Source organism: Benincasa hispida, unplaced genomic scaffold (genome assembly GCF_009727055.1).
Source record: "Benincasa hispida cultivar B227 unplaced genomic scaffold, ASM972705v1 Contig587, whole genome shotgun sequence".
NCBI lineage: Eukaryota > Viridiplantae > Streptophyta > Magnoliopsida > Cucurbitales > Cucurbitaceae > Benincasa > Benincasa hispida.
In genome coordinates, this window is record NW_024064949.1 from 787,857 (window position 1) to 812,321 (window position 24,465).

Below are 24,465 nucleotides of genomic sequence, written 5' to 3' on the forward strand. Positions count from 1 at the left end.
GGTGCGGTTTGCTATTTCTAACTGACATGCTTTTATCTTTCACTGGTATCATAATTTCTCGACGGTGTTGACACTGACAAAACATGAAAAGGCTCCAAAAATAACATGGCATGCTTCACAACAATGACGAAATGAAAGAGTGGGACGAGCCCGAGTCAAATAATGTTAAGGCATAATGTCCCAAGATTGGAGTGTACATGTCACCACTGTTCCCGAGAGCTCAACCTCCCGACGACTGGTGGCATAGACCCAACCCTGCTGCTGGTGTCGGTTGAACTACCCTGATGCGAACTCGGGGGCTACACCCCGCACTTCCGGAACCACTACTAGGGCATTGGTCTGCCGTATGCCCTACCTGTTTACAATCTGAAACATGTCCGATGCCTATCAGACAACGTCCCAATGACGCTTTCCAAAGACTTGCACACCGGCTTTCCTTCCAAACTCCTCCTAAAGTGTAGCCTGTCGTTGAGCATTCCCTACTGGTCTGCTTGTACTCTGGACCTTCTGCGAAGGTCCCGGAGCTTTCTGCTCAACCTTCTCTTCTGGCCGGGCCGGTTCCTCCGTCAAGGACTTCAGGAACTCTATCCCTGAAAGAACAACCACGCGGTCGCTGCGTTCGGAAGGCTGCGGCGTAGGTGGGAGGTCCAGGACTTGCACGATGCCTCGCACCCCGTCTCGGAGTCCTTGTACAAACCTCTAACCCTCTTTGCTTCGGTAAACACCAGGTCAGGGACAAAACAGGACAATTTATCAAACTCCTCTTCATACTCTTCCACTGTCATGGTTCCCTACTTCAAGTTCATGAATCAGCCTGCTTGTTGTACCTCACATGAGCAGAGAAGTCTTCTCAAAACGCTCCTTGAACTAATTCCAGTGGCTTGGCCTCCACCGGCTTCTATCATTCTTTCAACCGAACGCCACCAGCGCTTGGATTGTCGATGAGAACGAAGCGGCACCTGCAGCTTCTGCTTCTGGACACTCATGTACTGGAAGATCCCCTCAACAGTGGACGACAACATTCTGCATTTTGTGGGGTCTTTTAAGGATCTGTTAAGGTCGGGGGATCGTATTTTTTGAAATCTCGCAGGTATCAACTTCCAACGAAGGGCCTACCATGGTCCGACTTGTGGCCTTATCCTGATTCTGAACTGGTGGTAACAGGGCCGACGAGGATTGGCACCTGCTGTGATTGTACTTGCTGGGCGATTGCTCGGCCACCATGCCCTTAGCTGCCCACCAGCCTGCGTTGACGACATTCCCAATAGCTGGCCATAGCCGTATATTCCACTGGGATTTCTGAGGACGACGGTCCCTAGTGGGGATACAGTCGAAGTTCAAGGCCCGCTTCTTGATCTAACCCTCTGCCAGGTTGACCCAGAGGGTCGCGAGGGTGGCAGTCTTGCTCCATGTGACGATCATAATGCATTTATGTCTCCATTTGCATGTATGAAAGAAGTATTTATAACAAGGACCCATCGCATATGTGATGGACTTTGGAGCCCTTGGCAACTGAATGAGAACTTGAGTTTACGAGAAGAAGCCCGTGCAAGGTTGTGGCAGAGAGGGTGAAAGTTTTGCACAGGAAGACGTGCCACTGGTAAGGTCCTGTGGCAGAATCATCAGTTTGAGGAAGCTCTTAGGAGCGAGAGGACGAGATGAGGGCATACATCCAAAAAGCTCTTCAAGGATTAGAACTTTCAAGGACGAAAGTTATATTAAAAGGGGGAAAAGTTGTATACGTCCCAATATAATTTAGTTTTTTTTAAAAAAAAAAAAACATGAAGGGGGGTGCGGGGTAGCTAGAGGGGGTGAGTTGGGTGGGAAAGAGTAAGGCAATGTTAGGAAGAAGGGAGAAGGAGGGAGATGGTGGAACATAGAAGGGTGTGGGTGGGGTGGGTGTGTAAGAAGTGGGGAGAGGGTAAAGTGGTAGGAGTGAGGGGTGGACGGTTGGTAATAATCCTAGCACTTTAGGTTTTATTGTAATTTTTATTTATTTAGGCAATCTTTACATGCTTTACACTTTATTTTATCGCAATTTTATTATACATGTAACAAACACATTTTTTCACTCTAAAAAAAAGATTGAAAAACCTGGTTCCCGCATATCACAACATTACCACCAATAACCTAAATCTAGTCCCTGTGTTCCGACCTCCGGGTCACCAACCCAAGAAACTTGTGATGGAATTACACTTGGGTTTTAATTGTAAGAACTGTGCAACCGCATGGCATATACTATTACGTGAATACCCCCCCATCCAAATTAATTGCATAATCTAGCCGGGTAGTAACGGCATCTATTTTCGCAGCAATTAGAACTCATCCATCATAAATCCATCAAAACCTTGCGTTTACACCTACCTTACATTAAACAAAAGTTTGTTGATGGAAAGTTCATCATCTAGTAGGTCATTCCACCTCAAAGAGTTGAGGGGTTGGTTAGGGGTTTGATGCCTAATCTCGTAAGGGGTCAACGTAGTTTTTGTAAAAACAACCCTATATGACAAACCGCTTGTTGATGTAATTAATAAATGAAGATATTTTATCCCCTTCCACTGTTTGGTCTAATAATATGAAGATATTTTATTTGCATTTACCCACAACTAATAAACTAAGATCCTGGTTTATCGATTTAAACTTAAAACCATGTATGGTGGGAAACAATACAAGCGGAATCCATGGCCTTCAGCGATTCAATGCCTTTTAAGGGATACCTAAAATGGTTTGTAGTTATATGGATATAGGAGGAAACCCTTATCCCTACGTGGCCAACTACGGATACGAGCCCCGCTTTGTAGATGTTACAAGTGGTTGTTAAAGTGCCTTACAGATGGTTTAATCTGATTCATCCCCGTTCTGTGGAGACCATTTCGAAACCGGGGGTGGTTTCTATATCCAAAAGGAAGGTGTAATAAGACCAAGAACCACAAAATTTTAGTCCTCCGTTAATATAACGTCCCTTCATGACAAAGGACTTCATTTCACTGAGGAATGACCATAGGTAACATGACCTTAAATCCCTAAGGTTGAAGTTGGGAACTCTTGTGGCCTATGAAAAAGTGGTCACTGATTTGCATGCGGGTGCGAGTGGCGAGAATTGTCCGACTCCAAAACCTACCACTTTTGGGGATCGTCTTGAATTGGGGAGCCTGGGGAAACTCAATGCTACCAAGAAAAAGGAATTCACTTCTTCCCCGAGCCAGGGGTAAGTAGATAGGAATTTGCTCCTTTTAAGTGGCCCCTGATTCTGGGGCGCTTGAAACGATGGTGTGGCGGCCACACATCTTTCTCAATCAGCCCGAGAGGTGATTCAAACTTAATAGTAAGAACTATGAGTATTATTCCATTAGAAGAAATCAGTGGTTACTTAAGAAGTTATAATGTTAACTAACCAAGGGGAAAAAGTAAATTACCCCACACTGTACTTATCGTCGCCGACGCGATTTGTGAAGGGTCCATCTGAAACTGTTGATTGGTTAATATCCAATAGACACAGAAATATATATGTAGTGAAGAAGATGCAAAACTGTCATTCCTTTAAGTGAAAGTGGCCCACCGATCAAAGTTAACGGATGGTGGGGATCGTGATTAAAGAGTTTTTAATCAAGCTATTCACGTTATCGTTGGTAATCCTTTCAAGCTACAAGTCCCATAAAGCGTCCCCCTTGGTAACCTCTCTCCAATGGAATTCAGTTTGATAATCATTTCCCCCCATTTTTTTGGGTTCCAGTTGAAAGTGTTCAAAAAATTAAACAAGAGGGAATTTGAAATATAATATGATATATTAAATTTGGTTTTCAATTGTATTGGAATAATAATGATATGAATTGTCGTATATACATTAAATTAAGAGGTTATTTTGATATAAAATCTGATTTATATTAAATAAAAGATGAAATGAACTATGGTTTTTTTAAAATATCAAACATGTGGAATGTGATATTAAAACTGATAGGTTTAAATATAATATCGATAAGTTTTAAGGTTATTATATTTATTTTAAATTAATACAAATTATATGAATAATTGTGGGTTGGTTATTTTCTCCATTAACCTGTAAAAGTGGGTGGGTTTGTTTTCAGTTGTTTGGAATTATTGAAAGGATAAAATTTGAAAATATTTGATTTTTTTTAAGAATTATCCGCTTCACTTGTGGTGCAGTACTAATATTTTAGCTCAGGAAAAGTACCCTTACACAATAGCCCTTTAAGCGAGAAGCATAAAATGGAATCGGTGTAAAGCCGATGTTACTTAAATGATCGCATGCAAGCGAGATTACCTCAACGAATCGTGATAAACGATCAAGCGTGATACTAAACATAGGTGTACCAATGAGAATTTAACTAAACGATCCCCAAAGCATCCCCAGTCTATGTGATAGGACCAGAAGCCTTCTCGCAGAACTTGCCTTGATCGTTGGTGTATAAGCTTCGATCCGTTCCCTTTTTCCTTCTATACCCCTACCAAATTCAAAAAAAAAAACTCAACACCTTTCCTTGTATTCTCACTCCGAAGAAATACCAAAGGTTGTTCGCCGAGGCGGTTGGGTGTCGAAGGGGGTGTGTTTTCGTAGAGAAACTGTCGTTGATAACTTAGACGATTGGGTTGGTGCGATTTTTGAACGAAAAGCGAGCAGGTTTGTTGTCCACCTGTTTGATTGGGAGAGCGAGAAGAATTTCCTTTCTTCTTCTTCTTCCTCCAGCCGTCCCCCCCTGCTACAATCACCTTCGCCGGTCGTCTTCTCTTCCGTTCCGCCCGCTATTCGACCCGACGCAAGCCGCGCCGTCCGTTCCGCGCGAGGCCCAACACGCCGTCTGCTTCTGTTTTGCGCCACAAGCCTCCGATCCGCGCCGCAAGCTTCTGTTCCGCACCGTCTGCTCCGATCCGCGCCCTCTTCTGTTTCGCGCGAGCCTCTTCCGCGCCGCTCGATAGTCGAAGCCCAACGCGCGTCAGAGCTTCCCTCGTTCGTTTTGCTCACCGGAACAGTGTCGGTTGTCGTCGATTCGCGGCAGTCCGGCCGAGCAGTCTGTTGGGGGTAAGTTGTTTTCTTGGCAGCCCATTGTCATTTGGGGATTCTTAGGCCTAAGCTAACGTTCACTTATGGATTTTTGTAATCGGTTTCAGGAACGTGTGTCGGTAAAGGAAGTCCTCGAGCGGAGTAGGGTCTTGTTTTGGTCAGTGAGTTATCCTAAGGTAAGGGGTTTACTGCTGATTATCCTAGGATGTTGTTAGGCCTACTGTGAAATATTTTATTTCATATATGAAACTGTGATGAAATCTGCTATGGGTGTTGTGCTGAATTCGATAAGTTGAATTTGAATTATTCCTGCTGTGATGAATTTGGATGTAAGGATTAAAGGTTACTGTGATAAGGTTGAAGTACTGTGATAAGGTTGAAGCATGGATATAATGTGTTAAGATCTGACGTTGGGTACTGATGTATGAGCTATATAATGCGTTAAGGCCTGATGTTGAGTTAATGTATGAGTTATGAGTGGACTGAAACAGTTGATGGAAATATGGGGAACAGTGTTAAAGTTTAATGTTGAATCCTGGCCTTGATTGCATGTTTATGTTTAAATACGTATTGATGTTTGTAAGCTTATGTCCGTATGAGATTTTAGTAACTGTTAGTATACCATTGGGCCATGCACATCGCATGTGAGCCTTCGGGCCACACCCTATGTTTATGTACGGTGTCCTTTTTGGGATCACCCCTTGTAATTATGCTGTGACCTTTGAGTCACTACTTATGAAAGTGTCTTCAGGTTCGCCCCTTATGCCTATGCCTATGCCTATGTTTATGATGTCGTTGTGCATTTTTGGTCCAATAGATAGACTAATAGGTCACTGAGTGGGGCCAGTAGTGGGCCACTTACTGAGTATATTTTTATACTCACCCTTTTCTCTCCCTATTTTTCAGGTAAGAGTAATGACAGACTGGCGCATGACAAGAGAGATCCGTGACCTAGCCATTAGGACGTTTCACTGCTTCCACATAGAGCACTATGTTCTGAATTCTGGTTTAGGAGTTAGGCGTCTTTCGCTATTATGCAAAAATATATCAATTTTATTATTTGACTACCTAATTTCAAACATTTGTTTTAGTAGAAATTAGGGATACCCCGACTAGTAAATTATTTTATTTTATCTTGCTTTAGTTATTTATTATTATTTACTTATGTTTTCCCATCCTTGCTCGTTTGAGCATTATTAAATAAAATGTTTGGCTCTTTAATTTGATGATTTAAAAGACATTGTACTATGCATGCATGAAGTAGCATCCTAGAATACTATAGGAAACTAGGGTCGTTACAATAATACCCAAACAATAATATTAATCCTTTTTGGACTTTTTGATTCCATAACATCTGAAATAACTTTGTCAAGGTGACATGTGGAATTCAAGTGCCTTAAAAAGATTTGACAGAGTACTTAACCGAGGCATCCAAAGACCAGCTTCTAAAATCATGTAAATGTGATGGAGATTCAAATTTGTTCCATAATTTCGAGATACTTATCCATGGGCTGCGAAGACTCAAACCAAATTTCCCAGATGTGTGCCAATGATGAGGTTCCAAGCTGTGAATACTCTTCACAATTCTGCTCCAAAGTGCTTTCGTTTCATTAAAAGATCTTTAGATTCCATTTGAAAAGGAGTGTTGTATTTCTGTTTCTCAAATTTCCTACACCTAAACCGCCATCCTTCAATGCTTTTGAAGCGGTTTCCCATCTCACAAGGTGGTTCAGTTTGCTGCCCTTTTGCCCTTCCCAAAAGAAGGAGCACATGATTCTTTCCAATTCTGACGTCACTGAGCAAGGCATTAGGATTAATGACATGTAATAAGTTGGTAAATTTGCTAAGACTGCATTACAAAGTGTCAGTCGACCTCCTCTTGAAAGGTTGTAACACTTCCATCTATCAAGCTTCAAATGAACTTTGTAAATGATGGGCTGCCAAAAGGAATGTTGCTTAGGATATCCCCCAAGGGGTAACCCTAAGTACATGAAAGGCAATTTTTCAGCTTTGTATTTCAAATGTGGGGCCGTAGCAAACAAACCATCCTCTTCAATATTGATCCCACAAATGGCTGATTTCTCCCGATTAATCTTTTTACTGGAGCATCATTCAAAGAGTTCTAATGTCCTTTGAAGATTCTCTAGCATTTCATCATCATATTTACAAAAAAGAAGTGTATGTGTATCATCAGCAAATTGAAGAAGAGGAACATGAACCTTTTCTTTTCCCACTATAAAACCTTCATACAACCCTTTCTTATGAAGTCTAAAAATAAGACTGCACAATACTTCACTAACAAGGAGGAAAAGGAAGGGAGAAACGGGATCCCCTTGCATTAAGCCCCTAGAAGCAAAGATTCTTCATCTTTGTCGTCCATTGATGAAGATAGAAAATTAGACTTTTGACACAACCCAAAATCCATGAGACCAATGGGAATCGAAGTTTTTTTCCTTTTAAAACCTTTTCCAAGAATGCCCAATCAACTCTGTCAAAGGCTTTTTCTAAATCCAGGATAAGGATCCATCCTTTCTTCTTTTTGGATCTATACACCTCCACAATTTCATTGGCTATAAGAATGAGACCTAGAATCTGACGACCTTCAATGAAAGCACTTTGAGTGGGGGCAATGATGCTTGGCATAATTCTTTTCAGCCTCTCAGCCAGTACTTTTGCAACCACCTTGTTTACTAAGGTGGTAAGACTTGTGGACCTAAAGTCTTTTACCAAAACAGCATCTTCTTCCTTCTTAATCAAGCAAATGAAGTTTTCCTTTACACTAGAATTCAGTTTTCCCAAACCCTAACTTAGGTAATACGAAGTAGAAAACATATATATGAAAAACTGTCAAAATAATAATTAAAAATAAATAGACAAATCCAACCCAACCCAACCCAACCTTGCAATCCAAACACAATAATCAGAAACCCAACAAATCCAACCCTGCACTCCAGACGTTGTAATCAGATTCCCTAGCAAACTCCACCGTAATCAGATTTCCAATAATCCTTATTCCTTCCAAGCAATCAAAACAATCCTTAACACTCCCCTACACTTGTGATCTTAAAATCAATATTAATTAGAGATGAAATAACATTGCAAGGATTTGTACACAAGACCTCCTAGACCCCTACTCTAATACCATGAAGCTAGGTATAGGAAAAGATATGTTCTTATTCTTTAGAACTTAGATCCTATTCAGTAAGGTCATAAAAGAAAAGTACTCATTTTGAATGATACTTTTTTTTTTTTTGGGAAGGGCTGTGAGCGTTTTGGAATGATACTTGGCTGAATCTTCCTCTTATTTTATTTTAGAAGGCTTAAAGATGCAGATTTGTGTATTTTCAGCAGCTACTTCATGTTTAATCAAGTTCAAAGCTAAAGATTCTTCCTGTTTTAAGTTGTTGGTAGTTGGAGGAGTCTGGGAAGTTGTCCTCTTTCTAAGACTTTTGCATTTTCCCTTTTCAAGTTATAGTTTTGACTTGGGGTTCTTTTTTCTCTTACATTTAATTGTTGTCATTGGAATAAGTTTGCTCACATTTTGTTGTACTCCATCTATTCTTGAATTTTCTGTTTCCATGTATTTTAACCATTAGCCTTTTTTATTATATCAACGAAAAGTTTTGTTTCCTTTTATAAAAAATAAAAATAATAAAAAGTGGATTATTAATCAATGTGTCAAAATTAAGCTATCATTTTAAACCTATATGGAAAGAATAAATTATAATATACAAGGAAAGAATCTGACTTAATTCTCAATTTACAGCGGCATAGTTTAGCTTGATTTCCTAAGCTTTTTCTTTTTCTTTTTCTAAGTACCCAAGCCTTTACTGAGAATAAATGAAAGAATATAACAGCTTACAAAAATAAAGGCCAAACAAAAGGAGCCTAGAAAAGAACAATCTTCTTAAAGATTTTAATCTTCATAAGTTTTCTTGCAAGGTAGAAAAATGTGATATTTTACTAAATCAGCCAACTAACGACTATAACCATAACTGATCGTAAACTCATCGAGTTCGAGGAAGTCCAAGAATAAAATCTATGGAAAGATCTTCCCAAATTGTTAGTGGAATTGGTAGAGGTTGATAGAGTCTCATATGTTGGCTATTGCCCTTAGACTTTTGACAAATAAAACACTTCTAAACAAAGTTGAAAACATCGGCAAGTTAAAACACCGATTGATATTTTCAGCAGCTCCTTGGATGGTTAGTAGGATAAAAAGTAATTGATAACTTTCTCTCGAAGTTGGTCTCTTGATTCATTGGGTAGGTTTTTTGTAAAGTTTTGTAAAACCTTTAGGAAAACACTTGGCAACATCTTCTCCTATTGAAACCATGTTAAATCACCGATTGACCCAAAAAGCTTGCTACGTTAAATCACCAATTGGCCCAAAAGCTTAAATTGATGAGTGAAGGGTAAATTTAATATTATATCAACACTCTAACCTAAAGAATAAGAAGCTATCAATCCCGAGCTTTGCCATTTGACCAAAAGATCTCCCATTCACAAGAAGCAGGTCAAAGAGATTATACTCCTCAATAAAACTGTTAAACTGCCCCATGGACCTCATCACCCTACCACCAACCAAATAATGGTACAATCTCCCGTGGTTTTGTGCAAGCTTGTGCCAATTGGGGATCGTTTTTCTTCCCTTTTTAATCCTTTTTTCTCCCTTTTTTTTTTGTAATTGTTTGTTCTGTTTGGGATAGTTCATCTCCTTTTTTCTTTGTGCATCTTATTAGTATAAGGAACATACAAGTCTTTGTTTTCCTGCTCAAAAAAAAAAAAGGTCTTTGTTTCCTATAAAGAAAATGTTAATCTAACCTTCTCATCCATTTCTCCAGCTTTCTCTTTCAACTTCCGGATTGAAGCACGTAATGACATCTGTTGATTGTTAAGTCCCCCAATAGTTTGATGTAGTTCTTTCACTTTAGCATCAATCTCTTGAACAAAAGGTATTTCCCTTTCTCTGGCTTCATTGTACTCTGCGATCTCTGCATTCAACTATAACACACAAGTTCATCCAAATGAGAGGGGGAACAAATATAACCACTATTTTTCAAATTTAAAAGAAAATAAAAACAAAAAAGGGCTGAGATTCAAATACCTGGGAAATTTTAACCTCCCATTCCCTTTGCTGGTCACCAAAAGTATTTAGCTCATCCATAACTGGAGCATGGAGATTGATTTTGGCATCTCTTCAAATGGAAATGTAACAATCATTCTGAGGATTAGCATGTATCTATCTACTTATTTATGAAAAACCCTACTTCTATAGACATATATCGTGCAGCATTTTAGAGATTCTAATAAATGCAACTTATTTAAAAACAATGAAATATGCATCCTTATAAAAGCACCCTTCATGGAACTGCCTGCCAATTCAATAAGAAAATGGAGCAGTTGGATGTAATTACCAACAACATAAGTACGGAGCGGATATAATTACCTTCATTTGTCCATTCTTCCAATCATCATGAAGAAAACAAACCTATAATCAAATTAACAAGCAAGAAGCTGTAGCCTTCGTTTAATATAATGTGATGACAAACCTATAATCATGTGTCTATCTTACCATTCGTGGATGATACCTTGATTTTTTGCAAATATGATGTACAAATGCTTGATAATCTGAGGAAAATCATAGAATTGTTTGAATGGTGCTCGGGAAAAAAAATAAATTGGAAAAAATCAGCGTTAATTGGAGTTAATTTAGACGATCAAACAGTTATCACAACAGTTGCAAGACTGAATTGCAAAGTAGGCAAATTGCCTTCCACATACCTTGGATTACCCTTGCGGGGCTATCCAAAGCAAGTCTCCTTTTGGCGACCGGTCATTGACAAAATACAAACCAAGTTGGACAAATGGAAAAGGTACGATCTATCAAGAGGGGGAAGAGCAACACTTTGTAAGTCTATTCTTTCTAATTTACCCACTTACTACATGTCCTTATTCCTCATGTCAAAAAAGGTAGCTAATTCAATAGATCGATTGATGAGAAATTTCTTTTGGGATGGATACAAAGGGGGTAAAATTAATCATTTGATAAAATGGGAGATAGTCTCTCGAAATCAAAAGGATGGTGGATTGGGCCTTGGTGGGCTAAAAAAGAAAAACTTGGCATTACTTGCCAAATGGGGTTGGAGATACTTTAATGATGAAGATTCCTTTTGGCACCAAGTTATTGGAAGCATTCATGGAAAGGACTTTTTTAATTGGCACACAGCAGGAAAAGTTAATTTAAGCCTTAGAAGTCCTTGGATTAGCATTTCAAGAGCATGGGTTAAAGTTGAAGCCTTAGCACTTTACAAACTCAAAAATGGCAACAGAATCAGATTTTGGTTGGATTCTTGGGCAGACAAACTGCCTCTAAATGTACTCGACCCAAAAATATTTACGATTGCTCTCAAACCACAAGGATCAGTAGCAAAACATTGGGATTTCACTCATTCTTCATGGTCAGTGCTCCTTAGAAGACTCTTGAAAGACGATGAACTAGAGGAATTTCAGAGTCTTATTGGGCGGATCTCAAGGAAAAAGGTGATAGACAGCCCCAATTCTTGATTCTGGTCACTAGAATCAGGAGGTACTTTTTCGGTCAAATCATTGGTTCCAATTTTATCGGATATCCCCGAAGGGACGGTCAAATCATTGGTTAATCATCTCCAAATCTCATCCCCACTGGAAAAAGACTTAGAAAAGGCAATTTGGAAGACCAAGGATCTGCGCCGGGTCAATATCACAATTTGGATTATGATTTTTGGATCCTTAAATTGTCCAGAAACACTTTAAAGAAAACTCCCCAGCCACCGTTTGTATCCTTCAATTTGCCCCCTTTGTATGGCAAATAATGAAACCCAGCAGCATCTGTTATTTGAATGCTCTTACACTATTAAATGCTGGCAGAATCTTTTTAAAATTTTTGGCATCAGATGGGTATTTGACAGGTCCTCCCATGAGAATACATGGCAGATTCTAATTGGACCTAAGCTGAAAGCAGGCCCAAGAGTGCTATGGAGTAATGCAATCAAAGCACTACTATCGGAAGTGTGGTTTGAGAGAAATCAAAGATTATTCCATAATAAAGCAACCCATTGGCATAATCGTTTTGAAGCTGCAAAGCTTAATGCCTCCTCGTGGCGTTCCCTTTCCAACTTTTTCCAAGATTATTCGGTACAAGACATAAGTCTAAATTAGAGCTCTTTTCTCAAGCAAGAGTTTTAACTTCGTTTATTTGTTTACGGTCCATATCTTGTAAGGACGTAGGTGTTGTTTTCCCTAGCCCAGATAGTGTTATTCTCTTGGCTATATTGCTGTGTTTTTATTCTACCATATTGAGATTGATCGTAAGGAAATGATGAGGATGCTAAGGGGGTGTCAACCTAGTTGAGATGTCCGGGTGCGTCCCCTAATCCATAGACCCTTTTGCTTATTGTATAATCCTCTTGTACCTTGAGCATTAGTCTCAGATCCATAAAAAGACTCGTTTCCTTTTAAAAATATATATATATAATGTGATGAGCCAAACAAAAATAAATGGGGAAACATAAGTACCAGTGAACTTATAAACTCATCTAACTGAAATGTGTCGAAAAGGGTTGTTTTGTCCCAGGGGCTTTTTTGCAATTTTCTTATGGACCTAGGACTTTCTGTCTGTCTATTTATTTTAGCAAATCTTCCTGTATTTTGTATCACTTCAATAATAAAAATAAGTCTCTATCGTGGTTTTTTCTCCATAGTTCTAGGATTTTCCACGTAAACTATTTGTGTTTCTTCTCTTCTTCTTCTTCTTCTTTTATTTTCATCATGGTATCAGAGCCAAGCGACGAAACCCTAGCCGCCATTGATGAGTCCTCTTCGACAACCAACTCCGAGATGGCTGTCACAATTAAGGAGGTTGTCCAACAGTACTTGGAGATTGCCTTACCGCATCTTCTTCAACAGATGAATGCCGCCGGACAGACAACCCAACCCGTTGACGGACAAATCAGGTCGCGCCCAGCTGATCGACGGCGCCCAAGTCACGCGTAGTAAGAAACCTATCGACGGTGCACCCAGACCTTCAGCAGCGTCCGATCGGTCGAAGTTCAGCCGTCAGCACAGCAAACCCATATCGCTTCGAACCCTCGGGTGTAGACAGGAAGCCGCGCCGATCTTCTCGGCTCGACCAGCCACGGCTTTTTCATTGAACAGCAGCCGTCGATTGGTCCAGCCCTATCCGACTATAGTGGCACGGCTCACAGCTCCATTCCAGCAGGTTCTCCAGCAACCTTGAACGGTGTTTTCCTGGTGAGATTCAAAAATGATTTGCATCTCTTCAGCAACAGCTCACGAATCTTGGGACGATTCTTGGCATGAACTCACAAAGTGCTCAACCAGAGCCATCCAATCTTAAGTTGTATTCCGAGAACCCGATAAATTCTTTCCATACTTTACTTGTTGCAAATTTGTTGTCTGGATCAATGGGACATTCTGCAGGAATTATTATTGGAGAAAAGTTGAATGGCCAAAATTATTTCTCCTGGTCACAATCCATCAGAATGGCTCTGGAAGGAAGACAAAAATTTGGGTATCTAACTGGAGAGATACCAAAACCTGAACCTGGTAACCCTCGAGAATGCATCTGGAGAGCAGAAGATTCATTTCTACGATCAGTTCTGGTGAGTAGCATGGAACCTCAAATAGGCAGACCATTGCTCTATAAGGCGGCTGCCAAAGATATTTGGGATGCAGTGCAATAGTTGTATTCAAAGAAGTAGAATGCATCCCGTCTATATACCTTACACAAGCAAGTCCACGAATGTAAGCAAGGGACTATGGATGTGACATCATACTTCAACAAATTATCCCTGTTATGGCAAGAAATGGACTTATGCCGTGAAATTATCTGGAAGTGTACACATGACGGGACTCAGTATTCCAAAATTGAGGAAGTTGATCGAGTGTATGATTTTCTAGCTAGGCTAAATCCAAAGTTTGACGATGTTCATAGCAGGATATTGGGCCAACGTCCTACACTGTCGCTTATGGAGGTGTGTTCTGAAATACACTTAGAAGAAGACAGATCTAGTGTGATAAATAATCCAGTAGTCACATCTACTGACGCTACTACTTTTGCCACAAAATCCTCCAGGTCTGACAGTGATAAGAAACCTCCACCTGTTTGTGAGCATTGCAAAAAACCATGGCACACGAAAGACCAGTGCTGGAAGTTGCATGGAAAACCTCCAAATTACAAACGACGTCAGTCACAGGACAAGACCTGTCTCTTATACACATCTAGATGTGTATAAGAGACAGGTGCTATAGGGGACAGTGCTATTGCACACTCGAGCACGGCTCAGTCCTTCAGTCTTATTAGCATTAATGGTAAAAAGCCCTGGATTGTGGATTCAGGAGCAACAGATCACCTAACCGGTTCTTCTGATCATTTTATATCATACCACCCGAGCGCCGGCAACGAAAACATTAGAATAGCAGATGGGTCCTTTGCCCCTGTTGCAGGAAAAGGACATCTCTCTCCGTTTGAGGGTCTAATATTGTGTGATATGTTGCATGTTCCTAAGATTTCATACAACTTATTGTCTATCAATAAAATTACAAGAGACTTGAACTGTCAGACTGTTTTTTCACCCGACATTGTTTTGTTTCAGGATCTGAGCTTGAAGACGATGATTGGCACTCCCCGACACAATAAGGGGCTCTATTTCCTGACTGATGATACTTCTTCTAGGGATGGTTATAGGAGTAGTTTTATTTCTTTAAATTTTTCTATTGCTGAAACTGATTTTATATTATGGCATTATCGTTTTGGACATCCTAATTTTCAATACATGAAGTATCTTTTTCCACATTTATTTTATAATATTAATATATCGTCCTTACATTGCGATATGTGTATCCGGACCAAACAAAGTCATGTCCCCTTTCATTCTCAACCTTACAAACCATCTAGACCTTTTCATCTTATCCACAGTGATGTCTAGGGTCCCTCACCAACCACCACTTCTACAGGCAAGTGTTGGTTTGTCACCTTTATTGACGACCATACCAGACTTACCTGGGTTTTCCTTTTGGCCGATAAGTCTGAGGTGTCCTCTGTATTCCAACAATTCTATGCTACCGTAGAAACCCAGTTCAACACAAAAATTGTCATTTTGTCACGTGACAATGGGCGTGAGTTGGTTAATAACTCTTTCTGGGACTTCCTAGCTTCTAAAGGGATTGTCCATCAAAACTCGTGTGCCTACACTCCTCAGCAGAATGGAGTAGCCGAGAGAAAAAATAGGCATCTAGTAGAAGTCGCTCGTTCCTTTACGATATCTACCTATCTTCCTTCCTATCTGTGGGGAGATTCTATCCTCACTGCAGCCCACCTCATGAACCGCATCCCTTCCCGTGTTTTAGCCTTTCACACTCCCCTTGATTGTTTCAAAGAGTCGTATCCCAACATCCGGCTAATCCCCAATGTACCTCTCCGGGTGTTTGGTTGTGTTGTCTTTGTCCATACCCACGGTCCCAATCGTACGAAATTTACCCCTCGTGCCCAGAGATGTGTCTTTGTTGGGTACCCTCTCCATCAACGTGGGTATAAATGTTATCATCCCTCGTCTCGAAATACTTTGTTTCTATGGATGTCGCCTTTCTTGAAGATCGGCCTTTCTTTCCCATTAGTCCTCTTCAGGGGGGAGAGTCCTAGTGAAGAGGCTAATTGGTCCACGTATTCCGTTCCCCTAGAGGTGTCGGCTAAACCTGAACATGTTGGTCCTATTCTTCCTACCAATCAAGTCCCTTGGATAACATACTACAGGAAGAATCTCAAGAAGGAAACAGTGCCACTTGTCGTTTCTCCGGCTCTAGTTCATGAGTCTAACTCGATCTCAGCTCCAGGTATGAGCATTCCTGTTTTTGATACTAATGATTGTGTTGAGATTAATACTTGCAGAGTGGATAAAGATATAGAAAAGAGTGATAGTGCTGAAAAAACAGAAGGGATTGAGGAGGATGAAGAAACTGATGGAAAGAACAACACTGAGGAAATGGCTCCAGAAAACGAGAACGGTGCAAGGGAAGGTGATTGTGTGGAAAGTCCTTCTAAAGAAAGGCCCATGGATCAGACAGTGGTTGCAGTAAGAAACTTGGAGAGGAGGAAAGTCGTGATGCGTCTCTCGATCTTCCCATTGCTTTGAGAAAAGGGACTAGATCATGTATGAAGTTCCCTATGCATAGTTACATGGCGTATAGTAACTTATCTCCCAAGTTCAAGGCTCTCACTACCAGCCTAGATACGGTGGTGGTTCCAAATAGTATACATGTTGCCATGGAAGCTCCCGAGTGGAAGGCTGCAGTTATGAAAAAAATGAAAGCTCTAGAAAAAAATGAGATATGGGAACAGGTTGCTCTTCCTGAAGGGCACAAGACGATTGGATGTAAATGGGTGTTTACTATTAAGTACAAGTCCGATGGCACGATTGGCAAATACAAGGCGAGACTAGTTGCCAAAGGCTTTACTCGAACCTTTGGTATCGATTACTCTAAGACATTCTCCCCTATAGCCAAACTCAATACGACCTGGGTGTTGTTATCTGTTGCTGTTAATAAAGATTGGTCTCTGTTTCAATTGGATGTGAAGAATGAATGGGTTAGAGTTTACTATTCAAGTTACTTTCAATGGAAATCGAAAGCTGTAAGATAAATGGCTATCACTACTGTATTTGGACTGAGCAGAATCGTTTTTTCATTGAGGATATGGAAGCTTGTAGGGTTCTGTCCCTCTCAAAGACACAATTGCTTTGGATGGTAGAGGAGGTTTCTAAGCTAGCAACAAACTTGAATAACAATTATTTCCTCAGTAAAGATAGAGGCTGCGATGGAGTCACAAGTTTTGCGATGGAGTCACAAGTTTATCCAAGTTCAAGGATACATCAGGATGGGTTTTGAGGTTTGTTATATGGCCATCAACTGGAGGTCGAAGCCTTCTTCACGTACCAGAAGGTCTAAAGCATCAAGGATGGTTCTCTTTCATTAGTATGATTAAAAAAAAAAATTTAAAAATTGAGGATTCAAATCTGTCAAAGAAAACTAAAGACACAGTGTCAAGCCCTCAAGTCAAATTTGGTTCAAGTTTTGCGGATGTGGTAAAAGGAAAAGAAATCTCAGAATCTTCTTCTAAATTGGGCAGCAAACAGAGGAAGACCCCAAATTCAAACCTTTCTAATCAGAGCAAGAAAGTCATCTGGGTTCAAAAGAATTCTGAAGTGCTTAAGGAAGATTTCAACAACCTATGAATTATCTCGAGATTATTTGTATTCAATGACTGGAAGGAAATATCAAAAGTATTGAATCAGGCCTTTCAATCGGAGGTCATTATTAACCCTTTATTTGCAGACAAAGCTCTCATCAAGTTAAGCCAAGGTTCTCTCGAAAAGCTGATTGATGAACCAAGCAAATGGCAATCAATCGGCCCCTTCCAATTACTCTTTGAAAAATGGAACAAACTCAAGCATGGCAGACCTATGGTTATGGAAGGTTTTGGGGGATGGATTTCAATAAAAAATCTACCTTTGGATTATTGGAACAGAAACGTGTTTGAAGCCATTGGAGCCTACTTCGGAGGAATGGAAAAAATTGCTTTAGATACCCTAAACCTCATCAACTGTGCTGAAGCAAGAATTAAGGTCGCTAGGAATTTATGTGGATTTATGCCAGTTACGATCAAAGTTAAAGATGAATCGAGAGGGAGTATTTTCTTGAATTTTGGAGATATACAATGTTTAGATCCTCCCTCATTAGTTAAAGATGATTTATTCATACACAATTTCTCAAATCCGATTGATCTAGTCCGATTGAAGCAAGCGATGAAGGATGAAGGAGTCATGGTTAATGAGCTGGAAAATGAATGGTCATTCCTTGAAGATGAAGAGTCCAAACCAGAGTTTCCAAGAAACCCCTCTGTTTTTTTTAATCTGAAACAGATGTCTAGGAAGATGAAAGGTCAGCCTGCATTATCGGACTCACATCTTTCCAAAGAAGCTGAAAAGTCCCCTTTTAAATTTTTACAGAGGTTTTAATTCCCGGTTTGACAATGGAGAAGACACCCCTTGAAAAGCCACGGAATTCGAAACATAACCCTCAAGTAGAAGTCACAATTTATTCAGAAGAAGCCGAAGAGTCACCTGCCTTAAAGTCAAAAGAAAAAGCGGCCGGTTCAAGTGCCTGTAGGCCCCTCTCTCCTACTTTGGGCAGCGAAAAGTCCAATGTAATTAAGAACACTCCAGCGCATGTTTTTAATAAGGCAGCAATTAATTTGAAGACTTTTGTCAACCAGCCTCTTGGAATTCAGCCTCCCACTGATCAGTTCATCTCTCCGGAAGTTGAAAAGACCTTGAAGAACTTGGTAGTTGATTCAGACGCATACTCTGGTAGAAGCTCACACCTCCTCAAACCATTCCCCAAATACTTTGCAAGAAGAAGAAGATCCTCTGTTAAATCATGGTCTTTAATTGCAAACTCAGACCCTTTGGAAGAATGTTGCGCCAGGGTTCAAATTCCATTTGCCAAGACAGAAAGGTCAGTGAATTCTTTTCCTAATCCTTCTTCACTCACTCCTCAGTTGGTCAAAAATTTAGAACCTTCTTTCCCTTCCGTGCAAGGATCTCATTTCTCTGAATCAAGAAGGCTTTCACAAGGCTTTGATGAAGTCTCAATAGTCAATGTCAGCAATGAAGAGTTGGATTTTGAGGAGCATGATCTCAAAATCAAGGATAATGAAGACCAAGACGAAGCTGTTATGAACTTGAACCTTCTCTTCCAAAATGAAGAGTTACACGAGTCAGAGAATATAGCCCCCCCAACCTTTGCTGACTTGCCTCAGGAGCTCAATTCCTTTTTGGAAATTTATGATATTGTCCTCTCCTAATCAGGATTGGATTACTGCCTCTTCTACTTAGTTTCTGAACCAAAATTCTTAAATGAAGATCATCTCTTGGAACATTAGGGGCCTTGGCGATAAAAACAAAAAGATTGGTTTTAAATAAACTCCTGAGAAAAATAAATCCGGATGTTGTTCTACTTCAAGATTTAAAAAAGGACAGCTTCGACCTTCCTTTCATAAAATAAATCCGAATGTTGTTTTACTCCCACAATTGGTGTGTCCTTTGTAAATCAGATGAAGAAGACCTTCAACACCTATTCCTTGACTGTTGTTTTGCCTTCAATTGCTGGAAAGATTTCCTTAATTGCTTCAACACCTCTTGGGTCTTCGATATTTCATTTAGTAGCAATGTGCAACAATTACTTTCTGGTCTTATTCTAAAGAAATACTCCAATTTACTATGGATTAATGGGGTCAAAGCAGTGCTGGTTGAAATTTGGTTTGAAAGAAACCAAAGAGTGTTCAATGGGAAGGAAACTTCTTGGTTTGCTCGTTTTGAGGCGGCAAAACTCAACGCCTCTCTTTGGTGCTCCCTTTCTAAATGCTTTGAAGCCTATTCTTTGCAAGACAAGCTTAAATTGGCAGACGTTTAAATTGGTTTCTTTGTATTTGCCTTTATTAACAAAGTACTCATCTCTTGTACTATTTTTATTGATTAATAAAGATTGTTTCCTTTTCAAAAAAAAAAAAATTGGATGTGAAGAATGCATTTCTTAATGGTGAACTTGAAGAAGAAGTCTATATGAGTCCTCCACCTGGCTTCAAGAACCAGTTTAAGCATCGGGTTTGTAGATTAAAGAAGTCATTGTATGTGTTGAAACAGTCTCCAAGAGCCTGGTTTGACAAATTCACCACGTTTGTTAAAGTACAAGGGTATGATCAGGGGCACTCAGACCAAACGTTGTTTACAAAGAAGTCTGGTTTAGGAAAGATCTCAGTGCTTATTGTTTATGTAGATGACATTGTGTTGACCGGTGAGATACTGTTTAAATTATGACTTAAAACAAAGATGGCCATGAGTTTAGGGATATGTGAAGAAATCTGGTTGAAGAAGTAAAAAAATAGGGAGTGGTTGCCAGAAGTAGTGCAGAAGTCGAGTACAGGGCCATGAGTTTAGGGATATGTGAAGAAATCTGGTTGAAGAAATTATTGACAGATCTTCATCAAGACAGTGAGCTTCCGATGAAATTATTCTGTGACAATAAAGCAGCAATAAGTATTACAAACAATCTGGTTCAGCATGATAGGACCAAACACGTCAAAAGTGACAGACATTTCAATAAGGAGAGACTGGACAATGGAAGCATATGCATTCCCTACATTCCTTCTAATCAGCAAATTGCAGATGTCCTTACAAAGGGGTTGTTAAGACAGAGTTTTGATTATTGTATCAGCAAGTTGGGTCTTTCTGATATTTACGCCCCAACTTGAGGGGGAGTGTCGAAAAGGGTTGTTTTTCCCTAGGGGCTTTTTTGTAATTTTCCTATGGGCCTAAGGCTTTCTGTCTATCTATTTATTTGAGCAAGTCTTCCTGTATTTTGTATCACTTCAATAATAAAAATAAGTCTCTATCGTGGTTTTTTTCCCTGGTTCTAGGATTTTCCACGTGAACTATTTGTGTTTCTCTTCTTCTTCTTTTATTTTCATCAAAATGTTGCTTAAAATTGTTTATATTTCACTAGAATCCCAATAATAAGCTGAGAATTAAGTTGAAATTACTTGGTCAATGCTACACACAAAGCTCATAAACCCATAAAGACCTTCTGGACCAAACCAATAGTAAGTGACACTGGGTTTTTTTTCATGCTCAAAGTATAAGAAAATCAAAATAAGTTGCTAAAAATATATATTAAAAAAAATACAAAGAGAAGAGAATAGATGATGACTAAGAAGGAGAAACAAAATCAACCCATATCAGACGTGAAGAGGCTTGAACCCGAATTGAAACAAAGCGTGCAATCGAAGAAGTCCTAAATAAATCGCTGAACTATTCAAACCAAAGCTTTAACAGAACTTAAAGGCAAGAGACAACATCGAGAAATAAGAAGATAAAAGCCATACTTGTGAATGCAAAAGTTCAGCATTGCACTAAGGAAAATTTCTGTCCTATCTGCTTCAGGTTTTATCAAATCCTTCAACGTAAATTTTTTTGGACAGTCAAGAGAGGCAATGACATGCTTTATTTTGTTGAGCAACTTCATTGTCGAGACTGAATCCATATGCAGATCAGGGTTCTCAAGCTGATCCAAGGCAGCAAACTCAACTTGTCCTTGGTCTTCCCTGCCCAAATAATCAACAACAGTGAAATGTAACCTTTCATTTTTTTTTTAATAGAATCAACAACTTTCATTGAGAAAAAATGAAAGAATACAAGGGCATACAAAAAAACAAGCCCACCAAAACACCCTAGACTAAAGCTCTGGAGAAGAAGTAAAAACAATTTAGTTGAATAGAAATCTCAAGGTGAATATCATCAAAATGCTTAGCTATAGAATCACTTGATAAGACTTCGACTCGAGCAATCCTAGGGCAATATGAATAAGAAAGTGTCTTGTATTGAGAGAAATGTTGAATACTCTCCTTCCAATCTAATGTCTAAAAACCGCAAGTGGCACAAATTGACTCCAAAACTTAGAGATACTCATCCACTAGCTTTGCGAATTCAAATCAAACTGTGCGTACAAGAGCCAAAGAAGAGGAACAAGACCAAGAATGCTCATCATTATGCTGCACCATGTTGAAAAATGTTCGTTCTTTTTTTTAAACGCCCCCTAAACCAATTGAATAAATTTTATTCTCTGGTTGCCTATCCCAGAACTTTCAACGTATTATCTGGTAATGATGTAGTCTCCCCCAATGCACCATGGTTCCAACCATTAAGGAGAAAAAGATGTGATTTTCCGGCCAAAGGAAACGTTTTTCTTTGTAAACAATCACCTCATAAACGAATATCACCCAACAAATGTGAGAATACCTCCTGATTTACCAAATGCTTCCAAGGAGATCCTACCAATTCCATTGGAGTTCCAATTGAATTAATGGATTGTAGATCAATACTAATTCTGAAAGTTGGTTTTGTAAGAAATGTTTCGATGCTATCAATTTGGATGATTCAATGTGGTCCCTAGCAACCCAAGAAACGATCTTTATTTACAAGACACCTCACGAGGAGATGCTATTTCCTGTAGTTGAAAACCACATGCTGCCACTAAAGATGAAAATTTAGAAGGTATTTTGGAGGGAGATATTTGTAAATTATTCACAAGAGGTTGATGATTTTGTAAGAAAAGTGCATTGTAGGCTTCCCCAATTGACCAGGTGTGAATTCCTCTTCCGATAATGCTTCTTCTTGGTCAAAATCTTCGCTACTCAGGCTAACATCTGATTCATTATCTGAATCCTGAGTGAGATGCTTCTTGTAACCCTAAGCAAAGGTTCCTTGAACAAAAGAAATCGTTGAACCAAAGATTATAAAATCGGTTTGGACAATAATGGGTGAAGAATGGCGTTTACTTAAGGGTCTTATGCCTTGAGGTATTAAAGCCCGAGTGCAATTGTCCTCCAAGAAATCAGGCTTGGACGAGTGGTTTAATAATGCTTCGATTGAAGATTGACTCTTTTGACCTTTGTAATTCAACGAAGAGAATGGAGAAGTTTTGGACTCAACCCTCCAATGCCTTCAATTACATGAGCAGTTTCTTCTACTTCAAGATGGAGACTCTGAAATTTAGAAACTGAAGATGAGGGAAGAATAGACCGTGGACGAGAAGGAGACTCTTCAAATTCTGAGACTACAACATACTCGATTTGAATCTTTGTGTTTGATGTTGATGTCCCTTTGGGTCGATACTTTGGTTGAAACGATAAATTTTTTTTGAAAAGGAAACGATTCTTTATATCAAAAGAATTGTGAGCTAAAGCCCAAAGTACAATAGGATTATACAATGAGCAAAAAGCATAGACATAAGGATCAGCTAACGCACTCGGACATATCAACTAGGTTGAACCCCCTTAGCACCCTCATCATTTCCATGAATAGAGAACCATTGACTAAGGTTGGGAAGAAGCCATACATAAAACAAACAGCTGAACAAGGCCCAAACAGTGGCCGGAAAGAGAGAGAACTACAAAGTAAATGGAACAAAAGAAAAAACAAAGCTGAAAAACAAGAAAAACAGCAGCTAATGAAGCTAAGATCTGCCATTAGGAGGGGAGATAAAAACTCTCCAGTTGAGGCTGAAATCCATAATACTGTAGCTATTAAAGTGTTTGGAGAGGGTGCACCAAGAAGAAGCAAGACGACGTGCAAACTCAAAGCGATCATGGCATCCAAGAGATTTATCATTAAATACCCTCTGGTTTCTTTCAAACCATAAATCTGCCAATAGAGCTTTAACCGCATTAAGCCAAAGTAAACGGATGGAGTTCTTAAAGCTTGTTCCAACTAAAAGTTGCTGCACATTTCCCCGGAAGTCGTTGCTCATTACCCATGATAGATTGAAGATGGACAGTAAATTCTCCCAGCACCAAGCTGAGTATGAGCACAAAAAGAAAAGGTGGAGAGGATCTTCTCCAAAATGAAGGCACAACGGGCATATAGAAGGGGAGAGGTAATTAGAGGGCAATTTGCTTTGTAAAACAAAAGCAACATTCAGCTGGCCAAATAGCATTATCCAAATAAGGATGCTAACCCTTCGAGGACAATTCGTCTTCCAAAGGGCCGAGAAGAGAGGTTTATCCAAAGGGGAGGAGAGGGAAAGGTGGTTTTTGAGAGAATTGACCGTGAAACTACCCTAGGCTGATAAAGACCACACCCTTTTGTCGAATGCTTCTGAGATTCTCCTTGCTGCAATTTTCCCAAGCAACTCTTGAAATTCAAGCACCTCATCATCTTTAAGTAACCGGTGAAAGAAGATTAACCATGAGGCCAACAGGCTGTCCCAATGGTCAGCTACGGATCCTTTTGGAAAAATGGTGATTCTGAAAAGACTTGGAAACAAGATATTAAAGGAAACCACTCCTTCCCATGGGTCTAGCCAAAACGCAATCCAACTACCATTCCCTAACTTGAACATGGCCAATGACCCAACTTTCAGCCAAGATTTTGAGATACTAACCCAAGGGCTTCTCAAACTCCTACCTCCTTTGCCTGTCGTGTGCCAATTAAAAGAATCTTTACCATGAATGCTTCTGATTATTTTACCCCAAAAGGAGTCCTCCTCATCAAAGTATCTCCACCCCATTTAGCTAGGAGGGCTAAGTTCTTTACCTTGAAGCCACCCAGTCCGAGGCCTCCATCAACTAAAGGTTTTTGCACCGAAGCCCACTTCACCAAGTGATTTAACTTGCTACCATTATGGCCCTCCCAAAAGAAGTTCCTTAATATCCTCTCAATTTTTGAAATAACTCCTTCAGGCATAAGAAAGATTGACATGTAATGAGTTGGGAGATTTGAAAGGACTGAATTGCATAAAGTAACTCTACCTCCTCTTGAAAGGTTGAATCTTTT

At 39.7% G+C, this 24,465-nt stretch overlaps 1 protein-coding gene across 10 annotated transcripts in view; it reads right to left on the reverse strand.

The window, feature by feature from the left end:
- LOC120069766 (kinetochore protein NUF2 homolog) overlaps nucleotides 1-24,465 on the reverse strand; it is an 89,352-nt gene that overhangs the window by 56,608 nt on the left and 8,279 nt on the right. For all 10 annotated transcript variants that reach the window (XR_005479678.1, XR_005479675.1, XR_005479680.1 and 7 more), the window contains 3 exons: nucleotides 21,018-21,236; nucleotides 10,128-10,218; nucleotides 9,845-10,024 (listed from right to left, as the gene is read on the reverse strand). Coding sequence is in view for 2 of the 10 variants with exons in the window: in XM_039021564.1 (XP_038877492.1) it covers nucleotides 9,845-10,024; nucleotides 10,128-10,218; nucleotides 21,018-21,236 (490 nt within the window). In the remaining 8 variants the exon portion in view is untranslated. The remainder of the gene's footprint in view (nucleotides 1-9,844; nucleotides 10,025-10,127; nucleotides 10,219-21,017; nucleotides 21,237-24,465) is intronic.